The 14,182-nt window shown below is 43.0% G+C and overlaps 1 protein-coding gene across 6 annotated transcripts in view; it reads left to right on the forward strand.

Annotated features, from left to right (window-relative positions):
- The window catches only part of LDLRAD3 (low density lipoprotein receptor class A domain containing 3), a 269,503-nt gene that overhangs the window by 94,494 nt on the left and 160,827 nt on the right, over window positions 1–14,182 (forward strand). For all 6 annotated transcript variants that reach the window (XR_007774679.1, XM_050955441.1, XM_050955442.1 and 3 more), the window contains one exon: window positions 1,338–1,472. Coding sequence is in view for 5 of the 6 variants with exons in the window: in XM_050955441.1 (XP_050811398.1) it covers window positions 1,338–1,472 (135 nt within the window). In the remaining variant the exon portion in view is untranslated. The remainder of the gene's footprint in view (window positions 1–1,337; window positions 1,473–14,182) is intronic.

Consider the following 14,182-nt stretch of genomic DNA (forward strand, 5'->3'; position numbering starts at 1 on the left):
CTTTTTGTTGGGTGTTTGTACAGCACACTGGGGTCTTTGCCTATGACTGGTTCTCCTAAGCAGTATCACAATATAAATATTACATATACAAAAACTTAAAAGAACATTATTAAGGTTGCAAAGTCAAACCTTGAAAAGCTAGGAAATGTCAGAATTAAGATTGTCCGTCTGTGCAACCCTAATTTGATCCCCTCATACATATGCATTATGAGACATGTTCTCTGCTCTCAGTTCCAGGGTTAGACCAACACCTGGCATGGCCCAGAGCGGCTGGGAACTGTAATTGCGTGGAAAGTCCTACTCACCCCCAGTCTAGAGCATGCCCATTCTTGATGGAATCTTTGGGGAATTAAGCTGTGAAACACTGACTAATTACAGTATTTCAAAGGCTTTATAAGTTGGCTATATTTTCACAGTGATGGCAAAAGGCACATCTTTGACACAAAGGTCACCCCCCGCTAAGTTTCAAGTCCCTGCTGCAAAGCCTGAGGTTCTCGAGCTTTTATAAGAAAAGTTTTGCCTGAATTTTTTTTATGTGGGCAAAATATTTCACTCTAGTCTTGTTTTCGGAAATGGCTGAACCACTTTGGCTAAAAATTTCCAAAATAAAAATAAAAATACAGCCTGAGGCATAAGAAACATCTTCTCAAATGGTTAAAGTTGGGCAAAGTTTTAGATGTGCCTGTTTGCTTATAATGGGAAGTGTTGAGCAACCGTAATAATAGGCTAACATCCCTGTCTAAAATAGGAGCAATGTTTAAACATCTAAGCCCTCGTCCAGACTAACCCGCGGCATCGGCGGGTTAAAATCGATTGCTCGGGGATCGATATATCGCGTCTAGTCTGGACGCGGTGTATCGATCCCCGAGCGCGCTTACATCGATTCCGGAACTCCATCAATCCGAACGGAGTTCCGGAATCGACGCGGAGAGCCGCGGACATCGATGCCGCGCCGTCCAGACTGGTGAGTACCTCGATTTTAGAAATTCGACTTCAGCTACGTTATTCACGTAGCTGAAGTTGCGTATCTAAAATCGATTTTAATTCCTAGTCTGGACGTGGCCTAAGAGTGAGTGATACAGTTTGAAGAGAAGGCCTATGATAGCTGTGGGTGTACTAGCTCGCTCATAATTCTAATGAATATTACATAAATTGAAACTTCCATCTCCCATCATTTAGAAGTACTCAATTTACTTGACTATCATGTTACTCCCACAGGCTCAGCAAACAGACCAAATGTTGAGTTGTGACCCATCTTTGTAGGAGCCCTTAGGGAGTAGTTCTCTGTCTGGGCAAGAGCTAGTTTCTAATGAAAGATCACGCTTTTGTTTTCACAGCAGCAAATCCTTTGCTGTGCTCTACTGCCCGATTCCACTGTAAGAACGGCCTTTGCATCGATAAAAGCTTTGTATGCGACAGTCAAAATAACTGTCAGGACAACAGTGATGAAGAAAGCTGTGAAAGCCCTCAAGGTAGGTACAGGGTTTTTTGATTGCACTCTGAAGGGTTAAGCAAAGCCTAACTACTGAGGACCCAGATTTAGAAGAAAATATGACTCCTGTCTTAGCCAGTGTTGTGAATAACAGTTCTGTCTTCCCCATGCAAATAATCTTACAGCAGTGTTTATTGCAACTCTCCAGTTTGTGTGTAGTTCATTATCTGAGCTTTCAAAAGCTTGCAATAGCACCTTTCATCTGAGGAGCTCAAATAGCTTACAAGGGCTAATCCAGTTCATATTGAAGTTAGGAGAAGTCTTTCTACAGTGGGAGCTGGATTGGGCCAAAAGAGAGCATTAAGAGAACCTCCCAACTCCCAGCATTCTTCCCATTTCATAGATGGGTAAACCTGTCTACACATAACACTATAGACTCACTGCACAATCACATTCCATTTTGCAAGACACTTTTCATAGTAGGACATGTTTTTTTTCCTCACTCTTAAGAAGGCTGAACCTTTGTTTTGCTCAGACTTTCAAGGGAAAAACAAATCACCTTCAGCTGGAGACGAAGCCTGAAAAATTTCAGGCTAAAAAAAGTGAAAGCTTCAAAAATTATAGCTAGCTGAAAATGGAGAGAGGGGAGGTTAGAAGGGAAAATAAGTTATGCAAATATAACTCTGGTCTGCTGCTCCTACTGTTCATGACTCAGATAAAATATTATAGGAAGGTAGTGAGACAGTGCGTTCTGTATTTGTTCAGTAGTTCGCCACTTGTTTTAGCATTATAGGCTCAATAAACTGTGATCATATGGACATGTTAGTGTCCAAAGCAGGGAACTTGGAACTGGTAGTCCTACATTCTGTTCCCAGCACACAGACTCACTCAGTATGACCTAGGATGGAGCTGTGTGCCTCCTTCCCATCTGTAACATAGGCATGATAATTTTTCCTACCTTGCAGGGTTGTTGAGACCTAATTAATTTGTCCAATCTGTGACTTCCTCTAATATTTTGCACTTCTCCAGGGCCTTCTATGTTTATAATAAAAAAAAGCCTTATTATAACGCAGTCTCTAACACTTTCCAGTTTTGCATTTTCCGCCTATAAATGTGTATATGGCATCTTATAAAATGTGGGTGGGGGGGAGTGGGAACCAAGATGGGAATGACTTAGTCGGACAAATACAAAACATCTGAAGTGCTATCTCGTGTGAGAAGGTGTGGGAGTATTGCTGCTGGAGAGATCAGGGGAAGGAACGTTTTGTAAAATATGGAATGATTTGCAGGAGAAGGAAATGTGCTTGGCCCACAGAGAGTTAGGAGGCTATTCCTACAACAGAGGTGAGTGGCATGCAAGAAGACAGGGAGTCAGTAAAACTGAAATGAGAACAATTTTTTTTTAATAGTGGCTGGCAGTACTGATGAGCTGATACTCTAAAGGAAAAAAATCCCAAACATAAAAATACCCTTGAGAAATGTGAGAAGAAAAGTGCCACTGTCACTTTCCTTATCAGAAGCCAATGTCAGGAAAAAGCACTATTTTAACAATATCACCAAATTTTTTTTAAAGCATGTTTCTTCCCATCTCCCTTTCCTTCTTTACCTACGAAAAACTCTTTCCTTTTATTCAAGACTTGAGCATAAAAAGAGTCATGTTGATACTCCTGGCACAGAGAGGGTTCAGTGAGTGGGCAACCTGCAAACGCACCTTTGATCAGAGAGAAGCCTGGAGAGGCCGGTTTAGAATCTTCCTGCTGGACTAATGAAACATTGTGATCTAATGCTCCTCTTGAAGACGGGAGGAGAAAAGACTTGAGGCATAGTCACTTGGGTGCTGCTTCTGTGATAATGCTGCTGTTAGTGTGCCAAGGGGTGCGTTATTTTTCACTATAGACAAGGCTTAAATTCTCAGAGATTATTTCCATGAGTCCTCCATGCCCCCCGTCCCCTCATTTGGGGCTTCATTTGAGGGGTGGGGGTCTTGGGGCTTCTGCCTTGCAGGGCAGGGAGGTCATTGGGGCTCCTGCGGCTTTGAAAATATTTACCAGTGCTCTTCTCCAGATGGCTATAGCAGACTAATAAGGTTAATTTGTGTGGGGGTTATTGTGCCGTTGGAGATTTAAAGCAGCTGCATTCTTTCCACACTTGGGATGGCTGCTTCCTCTGCAGATTTATTGGCTGGATTGTCTCCAGATTGTGTGTGTTGTCATGACAATCTGCTTTTGGAAGTGACGGGTTGGACCTGGGAGAAAAAAAGAGCCATATTTCATGAGGATGTTACTTTGTATTTCTTTGCTCCTCTGGGAAAGTCAGATTAAGGGGAGGGTTAAACGAAGTCATTCTGTCTTATTCTGTGCACAACTGAGTCCCCATAGAGAGAAACCTACTCTCACTGTACACTGTGATTTCACTGTAACCAGAATAGCAATTGGAATAGTGTAATGTCCTACAGAACAATTAGGTGCTTTCACAGTTCCAAAGAGCGATGGAATTAGAGCACAGAACTGGAAGTAGGGAATTCCTAAATTCAAATCTTGACTCTGACAGACTTCATTGGACAAATCAGCGTAGCCCTATTTCCACATCTGTAAATGACAGAATGCTTGCTTACCTGCCTGTCACAGATGTGGAGGAATAAAGTGTGGAATGGGCCAAGTAGTCTACGGAAACATAAATGAAGAGTCACTGTCTCCAAATACACTGTTATGTTTACACTAGACTTTAAATTAGACTAGATTAAATAATTCATTTATATGAATTTAATCTAAAGTACTTAGAACATTTATAAAAGCTGGTTTGGGAAAACTCTGCACAGTTGCTCTGAAAGTAAAGAACAGATATCTGTAGCCAAGATCAGTTGTGCATGGAGTGTCCACACTAGCCTTTACGAAGTGGGAAGTACCTTGATTTAAATGACAAACAGTTAACTTGTGTATATTAAAAAAAATATATATATAATGAGGACAAGCCCCGGGGTGAAATTCCTCATTCTGCAAGGGGCCAGCATAAAGCTTATGCATCACTTAAGTAAGTCCCACTTAAACTTTTTTGTTTTTTTGTTTTTAAAAAGGATTTAAGGGAGACTTAAGTAGTACATGGAGACTCCTGCTGGTCCTTTGCACATTCACCCTATATATATATATATATATATTTGTTGCTCATCATGGTATGCCTCTTTTATATACCTCAGTATACCTTTGTGCAGCCATATATACTTCCTTTAAACGAATAGATGATATACAAGAAATCAGACTATTTTTTTGAAGTGCTGGGGTTGTAAATTAAGTTTGCCCAGGCTGTAGTATTCATGCATAGAAGATTTAGACTTAACCAGGAGTGTCCAACATGCTCAGGTTTTCTCCACACACGTCTCCTGGTGAGCAATTCTCATGAGTTATTTTGACTCATGTATCAGAGTCATATTTCCCCTGGTAGTCCTTATAAGAGGAATAACCATCTTTCATTTCTAAGGCAGTCCTCTTTCATTGTACAGGAGATCTAATTAGCATGATGTGTGTTGTGGAATTGTGCTACAAAGTATACTGTAGAAATTTTCTCTCAGTAGCCTTGTCATAATATTGAATGTATTGTACTTTATATTACACACTGAAGGTGATGTCTGTAGTACTGTGCATGAGATTGTCCCTGTGTACTGCTTCCTATCTGAGCATGTCATTGAGATTTAAACATAATTAAGCTTCATAACAACCCTAGGTCCCACGCCTTCAGGTAGGTTTATCCCAGGGCTGGACAGACTACAGCCCAAGGGCTGCATCCAGCCCTCCAGACGTTTTAATCCAGCCCTGGAGCTCCCACCGGGGAGCAGGATCTGGGGCTTGCCCCGTTCCGGTGCTCCAGCTGGAGAGCAGGATCGGGGGCTTGACCCACTTCGCACAGCTGCTGGAAGTAGCAACGTGTCCCCTGCACTCCTCTGACTCCTATGCATAGGGACAGCCAGGGGACTCTGCATGCTGCCTCTCCCCCAAGCGCCACCTCTGCAGCTCCCATTAGCCAGGAACTGTGGCCAGTGGGAGCTGCAGGGATGGCACCTTCAGATGGGGCAGCACGCAAAGCCTCCTGGCCACACCTCTGCGTAGGAGCCGGAGGAAGGACATGTCGCTGCTTCTGGGAGCTGCTTGAGGTAAGCGCTGCATGGAGCCTGCACTTCTGCCCCCCTCCTGCACCCCAACCCGCTGGCCCAGGTCTCTGAGCCCCTCGATCCCAGCCCAGAGCATCCTTCTGCACCCCCAACCCCTTGTCCCCAGCCCCACCACCGAGCCTGCACCCCTAGCCAGAGCCCTCACTCCATCCTGCACCCCAATCCAATTTTATGACCGGCCATACAATTTCCATACCCAGATGTGGCCCTCTGGCCAAAAAGTTTACTCACCCCTATATTATCCCATTTAATAGATTGAGAAACTGAGGCACACAGAATTTGAGTGAATTGCTCAGGACCACAATTTGTGGTAGTCAGGAGCGGAGGTCAGCCGATACTTCATAAGGATGTTGTGAGACGTAATGGCTGTTTGTAAACTGCTTTGAGGTGTTCTGCTACAATGTGCTGTAGAAGTATGAATGATCATGTTACCTTCCTTTCTATCTGCTCTTTGAGTATCCTGACACTTTCCTTAACTTAACTCCTCCCCTGAACTTCAAAGTCCAGTCATTGCTGAAGGGATCCAACAGTGTGTCCTTTGGACAGTCAAATACTCTTCTCCATGATGGAGTAAAGGCCCTTTCATTGGGGGATGGTCACTGTCAGTGAAATGTAACCAACCCTTTAGTGAAGATCTTATTACTTTAGTACTGGTAGGATTTCAAAATGAACCATCGTGGTAAGTAGCAACTTTGTTCTGTCTTCGTATGCAGTTTGAAGTGAACCTAAAGGTTTGGGGTTACCAAGTTTCAATTCCCACCTGGATGGTGGGTGGATGTGTGTGAGGGGAATGGGAGGGAGAGAGAAACTCCTAGATTCCATTGTAGAAATAGGACAATGGTTAATTTGTCTTTCTGTAGACAAGTGTTTTTCCCCCTCTGTAAACGAATGGTGCACATTTATAAGGCTTTCAAATCACGGATGAAGCAGCAATTTAAAATATCTAAAACATTTTGGTTTAAAAGCAAATCAAATGATTTTGTACTCATTCATGACAGTAATTTTTTGCAGATCTTGTAGCTGCCATGGTAATCTTTAGAGCTGTTCCTTTAATCTCCACCTATTAATGCTTCTCTCTGTGGCTTCTCTGTACATTTCAGTACTGTAATAGGCTGGGTGAATCTGTGACCAGGTTTGTCCTAAACAGATAGTAAAGGGTTAATAAGTCCAATAAACCTGGCTAACGCCTGACCAGAGGACCAATCAGGAGACAAGATACCTTCAAATCTTGGTGGAGGGAAGCCTTTGTTTGTGCTTTCTGGGTTTTTTTTGTTGTTCTCTCTGGGTTCTGAGAGGGACCAGACATGTAAGCAGATATCTCCAAAATTCTGAAACAGCCTCTTCTGTCCTATTTAGTAAGTACCAGTTAGGAAGGCGGTTTAGTCTTTTTGATTGTTTTCTTTATTTGCAAATGTGTATTTTGCTGGAAGAATTGTATCTCTGTTGCAACTTGTATTTGTGCTGGGGGAGGACTCTCCCTGGTGTCTATAAGCTGAAAGACCCTGTAACATTTTTCATCTTGATCTTACAGAGACAATTTTTACTTTTTCTTTCTTTTATTAAAAGCTTTTTCTTTTTAAGAACCTGATTGATTTTTTGGTTATCTTGTGTAAGACCCAAGGGGAGGGGATCTGTACTCACCAGGGAATTGGTGGGAGAAAGGAGAGAAAGGGGGAGGAAAAACCTGATTTCTCTCTGTGTTAGTCACTGTCTCTCTCTCTCCAGGAGAATCTGGGAGGAGGAGAGGAGTAGGAGAGGAAAGGTGAATTTCCTCTGTGTTTTAGATTCACGGAGCTTGAATCTGTATTGCCTCTTGGTGAGGGGGGAAGGTGACATTCCTCTCTGCTTTAAGATTCAAGGAGTTGAATCACCGTGGTCTCCTAGTGTACTCAGGGAGGGGAATATTGGGAGGAAGAAAGGAGGGGGGAATGGTTTATTTCTCTTTGTTGTGAGACCCAAGGAGTTTAGGTCTTGGGGTTCCCTGGGACGGGTTTGAGGGCCAGAAAGTGTCCCAAAACACTGTATTTTTGGGTGGTGGCAGCCTATCAGATCCAAGCTGGTAATTAAGCTTAGAGGAATTCATGGACGCTGAGGTTCAGAGTGGGGGTTCATACCATGACAAGGTTACTAGAGGTTCTGGAGTGAAGTATTAGTCCCGACATGTCTGAATCGTAGATGGAATTAGAATGAACATCCAATCGATCTCTCTACAGCTAATGCAGAATTGTTCTTTATAGGATATTATTCTGGTAGTTTTGTTTCAGTCTAGTTTTAACAGTTCTAAGCCCTGGGACTTCTTCTATCCCACTGCCAAAAATATGTCACTGTCAGGAAATTTTCTTGGCTATTACGCCTAAAGTTTCCTTTTCTTAATTTTCTCCTATTACTGTAACATATACACCATATATCAAACTAATAAATGGTCACCACCATTTATAACATCTGTTCTGTGGACACTCCTGGAGCCTTAACGTTCTACCTGCCTTGCAGAGGATTTTCTGTTTAAACAAAGACTCTTCCCACAGAGCAGGCGGGCTAGTCAGGCTCTAGATCTGCAAGATCAAATTATGCAATTATTCCCTTCATCAAAAATTATTTTCGCACGTTCTTCCTTTCTTTGTAACTGCTCAAATGTTTGTATGTTTTTCTTTCTGGTATCTTGGCCCTTTCTGAATCAATTTAGTCTTCCTCCATGGGCCTCCCTTTTCCCTTGATATGTTTAAAAGCCTTTCTTATTCCATTTAACCCAGTGGTTCTCAAACTTCTGTACTGGTGACTTCTTTCACATTGCAAGCCTCTGTGTACGACCCCCTCGTGTAAATTAAAAACACTTTTTTTTACATATTTAACACCATTATAAATGCTGGAGGCAAAGTGGGGTTTGGGGTGGAGACTGACAGCTCACGAACCCCATGTAATAACCTCACGACCCCCTGAGAGGTCCCGACCCCCAGTTTGAGAACCTGTGATTTAACCTCTTTGGCTAGCACAAACTCATTTTTGCTTTTACGCTGCTCTTATCTCTTCCTGCAAGCCTGAACTAACTCTGAATGATGCTTTAGCAGTATACAGTGCTGGTAATATCCCCACAACTCTAGCCATTCTGTTATTAGTTTAATGATAGCATTGTTGCTGAATTGTGTGCTGGGTGGTCTGAAAGCCTCATTAATTGTTGGTTCAGGGAGCCTACTACCATATATTCAGGTCTTTCTACTTACGTCATACATTTGTCGTTGATACGAGTTGCTACTTATCCAGCAGAGTTCTGCTCAGATTCAACATCTAGTTTGCAGTGAAAGCACTTCTGTTCGTAAACAAGTTCTCTAGCTGTTTAAGACTAAGGTAAAAGGGCTCCAGTGACTTACCCAAATTTGTATTAGGTTAGCAGCAAAGCTGCAATAATAATCAGGGATCCTTGTTCTATCCAATAGATGACACACCTGTCAAAGATGGGACCTAACAGAATCACACATTTATGCTTGAAATTTAGTTGGCCACATAGTCCTATCATGGCCACATACAGATAGGTACATTCTTAAGTTTGTATATTTCCAAGGTATTTCATTTGGGATCTTAAAGACTTCATTTTGTGAAATAAATATTTGGAAGCATATCAACTGACTCTTTACTGAAGAGGGTGAGATGTATCTGCCTCCCACTGCCAAAAGCCTAACGAGTACCAAAAATTGAAATCTGACCCAGCTGCCAAAATCCCTAGTGAAATCTTCGCACTCTGTGGTTGTGCACTGTCGATACAAACATCTGCAGCACACTGAAAACTGAACATTTTGGAGCTGTGTGAAATAGACTGAGTTCAGGCTCAGTAATGCAAGGAAATCTAGAATGACTACTGAAGAACTAGGTGCCACACGGATTGTGGGGCGTTGCTTGCCATCTCTTAGGGAAATGTGGGTGCATCCCAAAGGTTAACTTGCTCTTCAGAAATGTCTTGGAGCCAGGGAATAAGTCATCCCAGGCAGTGGGGGGATTTTGCAGGATTCCAAGAAAGGATTGCTCTCTGTGCTTGTGACAGTGTAAAAATTGAAGGGGAAATATTTGGGGAACCTGTGGGGATTTCCCCTTTGTTTCCTGAGACACTTGATACCATAAATATTCCCACTGACTTGAGTGGCTCAAAGTAGTAAGCTCTAGGTCCAGCTGTGAGACTTTGCAGGATCAGGCTCAAACTCAGAGTGGATGCCAAAGCTGTCTGCCAAATGGAGCAGACATACCCTGATTTGCAATGAGATACCCTAATATTTAATTTATTAAAGGCAAATAGCTCCCAGCACATCCAGCCCCATGTTAAGCCTGTAACTGATCCTCTACACGTGGCAAATGGAAAACCTTCTTAAATTCCCAATTCTGTAGTATCGCTTAGTCTTCCCAAAGCCTTGCAGCCTGAATCTGGCTGCTTCTGGCTGTGTACGTTTCCTTTTATTGAGTCTGTCTTTGACTCATTATTTACATAGGTTGTAAACTGAAACTTAACGTGCAATTACTGTTCATTGGCTTAGTCTAAATGCAACCTACATCTGGAACTTGATAGTCAAAGGCAGACTAAATAAAAATCAGAAACTTAAGAACAGATACAAATAAAATGTTACTGAATGCTTAATTAAATAAAGTCTGCACTCGTGCATGTTTACTAGTTTCAAAACCCTTGCTTATAACAGCTGGTGCAGGAAAATAGCTTTCTCAAAGTTATGTCAGCTGTGAATAATTTTCCGGGTAATTTCACTATCTTCCTCTACTTTCTCCCTTCTTGCTCCCCACAAAATGACTTATTTCAGGGGATTCTTATTGAGGTAAAAAGCGAAATCGTTTGCGCAGGAACTAACAAGATAAGGAATGCTGTACTAGGCAGCACTAGAAGGCATTTCAGATGATTCCTGTGATGAGTTTATCTGTGAATTTATTATTTTGGCACAGTGCAGGTTCCCGTGGCTGCACCCCTAATTCATGGTTTCTAAAACTGATTCTTTAGCCACTTGGTTTGGACATCAGATAACCGCAGGTTCTTTATTATCAATTATCCAGTCTTGCTCCATCAGAAGAGGGGTAACTTATGAGTGTTGGCCAGAGAAAGGCTCTGATTTTAATTAGAGAGCCTCCTTACATGGAGGGATGTGTGTTTGGAATCACATCAGTGTCTCTTTGTGCGGCTATGTCTTGCAGTTCCCTCACCTTACAAAGGTGTGAGATTCTTTTGCTACCATAAGAATAAGCATGCAATCACTGAAAAATCCTTTTTTCTTTGTCATTTAACAGACCCAGTGTCTGCTGTGACCTTTCACATTCTGATAATCCTGTGTCACTTTATAGATTAACAGACATTTTGGAGCATGCGCTTTTGTGGGTGAATACCCACTTCGTCGGATGCATGTAGTGGAAATTTCCAGGGGCAGGAATATATATGAAAGCTAGAGATAACGAGGTTAGTTCAGTCAGGGAGGATGAGGCCCTGTTCTAGCAGTTGTTCTCACCAGTAACTGCACATTACACCATAGTAACTCTAGCTCAGGAACCAAACCATGCAACAAACCTCGATGCCAACTCTGCCCACATATCTACACCAGCGACACCATCACAGGACCTAACCAGATCAGCCACACCATCACCGGTTCATTCATCTGCACGTCCGCCAATGTAATATACGCCATCATATGCCAGCAATGCCCCTCTGCTATGTACATCGGCCAAACTGGACAGTCTCTACAGAAAAGGATAAATGGACACAAATCAGATATTAGGAATGGCAATATACAAAAACCTGTAGGAGAACACTTCAACCTCCCTGGACGAACAATAGCAGATCTTAAGGTGGCCATCCTGCAGCAAAAAAACTTCAGGACCAGACTTCAAAGAGAAACTGCTGAGCTTCAGTTCATCTGCAAATTTGACACCATCAGCTCAGGATTAAACAAAGACTGTGAATGGCTTGCCAACTACAAAACCAGTTTCTCCTCCCTTGGTTTTCAAACCTCAGCTGCTAGAACAGGGCCTCATCCTCCTTGACTGAACTAACCTCGTTATCTCAAGCTTGCTTCTTGCTTGCATATATATACCTGCCCCTGGAAATTTCCACTACATGCATCCGATGAAGTGGGTATTCACCCACGAAAGCTCATGCTCCAAAACGTCTGTTAATCTATAAGGTGCCACAGGATTCTTTGCTGCTTTTACAGATCCAGACTAACACGGCTACCCCTCTGATATCTGTGCCTGGTATAATGCCTTTTGTCTAGAACATATCAGTAGTCAAATGGCTATTAAACCTTTCTTTGCTAACAGCTTGAAATGTATATGTGGTAGGTGACGTTTTTGACATGAGTGGTGACCATATAGATCATTGTTGCAACCAGGGTCCTATGGTTGCACGAGGTTTTGTACAGAGTAGGTCAAGTGGGGTGCCTATGGAAAGGTTGTAGTTTACTGCTTATGATTATGCTGTCTGCATATGTGTATCATTTTTGTATTTGAAGTTATGAATATTGGCTATGTACTTAGAATCAAACACATTGATATATAAGTAGCATCAGTGAAGCATTTGGTCAACTCTTGAGAAAGAACTATTCTCAGTAAGTGCCCAGTCAAGAAACACTTAACTAACAATGGACTTTGGGAGACACATCTGAGCTTACCTGGGAACGTTCAAACTAACATATAAACAATGGCGTGGGCCTGCAAAAAGCTGAATCGTTCATGAACATGTAACTTGCCCAGCTGGCTACAAACTCCATCTTGTTGCTGTGATTTTGCACAGGAGAACAAAGGGGTTTCTGCCCACAAGAGAGAGAATATAAAAGGCCCTGGAAACCCCTCCATTTTGTCTTCAGATGGTTTAAGAGATGGCCTCTCCACCCCCAAGAGATTCCTGAAAGAAACTGGAACAAAGGACTGTAACTACGGGGGTGTGAGTGATTGCTGGACCCAGACTAGGAAGGAGTCCAGTCTGTGAAAGAAGCTTATTGGAACATCTCTAAGGGTGAGATTTATCTGTATGCAGTTTCTTAGTCTATTAGGCTTAGACTTGCTTGTTTTGTTTCATTTTGCTTTGTAACTTACTTTGTTCTGTCTGTTATTACTTGGAACCACTTAAATCCTACTTTTTATACTTAGTAAAATCACTTTTGCTTATTATTGAACCCAGAGATAGTGACTATTACCTGGGGGAGCAAACAGCTGTGCATCTCTCTCTATCAGTGTTATAGAGCAGTGGTCTCCAAAGTGGGGTGTGCAAGAGGATCTTACGGGGTGCGCGGCAGGAGGAACGCCGCCAGAGTGGCACCACTTGTTGTTGTTGTTTTTTATTTAAGGCAGTTCGGCCGGGAGTCTGAGCGGCTTTTTTTTTTCTTCTCGGCCCTCCTCCCCTGCTTATACAGAGTAAAACAGATTTATTCGGGATTTAGGCTCCCAGAAGGACTGACTACTGGAAGCTGGGAAAGTCCCTGTTAATTGAGAAGCCCCTGGGCCAAGTGAATCTTAGTTTCTGTGAACTGCAGCGAGACATGACCCAATCTCATGTTCTGTGCTGAAGCCAACTGGTATGTCTAGCTCAGCAAGACAGGAGTGGAAGGAAGCCTTTTCTGGCCGAGGGTATCCTAGCACATCTAGTGACAGTCTTGAGGGAGTTTCTGTAACCCAACCTGTCACAGGTGGGTGTGAGATTCATCAGTACATTCAGATACGCACAATCTTCAGAGCATGCGTGCCTATTTGTTTGTTGTGTGTGTCTTCTTAACTAATACATAGCCATACTTCAGCAGGCAGCTTTGCATATATACACAGGCTAATGTATTATCATAATTAAGGCAAAGATTATGTCACGGAATCTGTGACTTCCAGCCACCTCTGTGACATTGGGGATCCTGCAGCAGCCCAGCCTCCGCCGGTGGCAGAGGGACCCTGGAGCTGCTCAGTGCCCTTAGGTGAGGGGAACATCGGAGGGCCTCCCGCAGCTCTCCAGCCGCCACTGCTGCTGGCAGTGGCCTCCCTATGGCTCTCCTGCTGCTGTGAGCAGTTGACTCCCACCACAGCTCCCAGCCGCCGCGGCTGCCGGCAGCAGAGGGACCCCAGAGCTACTCAATGGCTGGAGGACCCCCTACAGCTCCCCAGATTCCGCTGCTTGACAGGCTCTCCCCACCTACCCCGCAGCTCCCAGTCCTGCAGCTCCAGCCTTTCAGAGTGTGGGGGACCTCTCCCAGCCACTTGGCAATGGGGTCCCTGCAGCTCCCAGCCACTAGGGAGGGGTGGGGTGAGGGGTGGACAGGATGCTGGATCCTCCTCCATCCCCATTTTGTCAGGGATGTTTTTAATAAAAGTCAGGGACAGATCACTGCTTGCAGTGATATCCCATACAATAATCATTAATAGTCATAAATAAAAATATCCCATACAAAATCATAGCCTTAATTATAATACATATATCTGATGCATTGCATTTTCCTAATAAACAAGTTTTTTATATATATATTTGAATGGTACAAAAGTAGGGTGAAAATTGAAAAAAAATGAATAATACTTTTTGTAAAACCTGGGAATTTTTTTGGTAAAAATCTATTTAAACTGAAAACGACGGAGCTTAC

This window comes from Gopherus flavomarginatus, chromosome 5 (genome assembly GCF_025201925.1).
Source record: "Gopherus flavomarginatus isolate rGopFla2 chromosome 5, rGopFla2.mat.asm, whole genome shotgun sequence".
Taxonomy (NCBI): domain Eukaryota; kingdom Metazoa; phylum Chordata; order Testudines; family Testudinidae; genus Gopherus; species Gopherus flavomarginatus.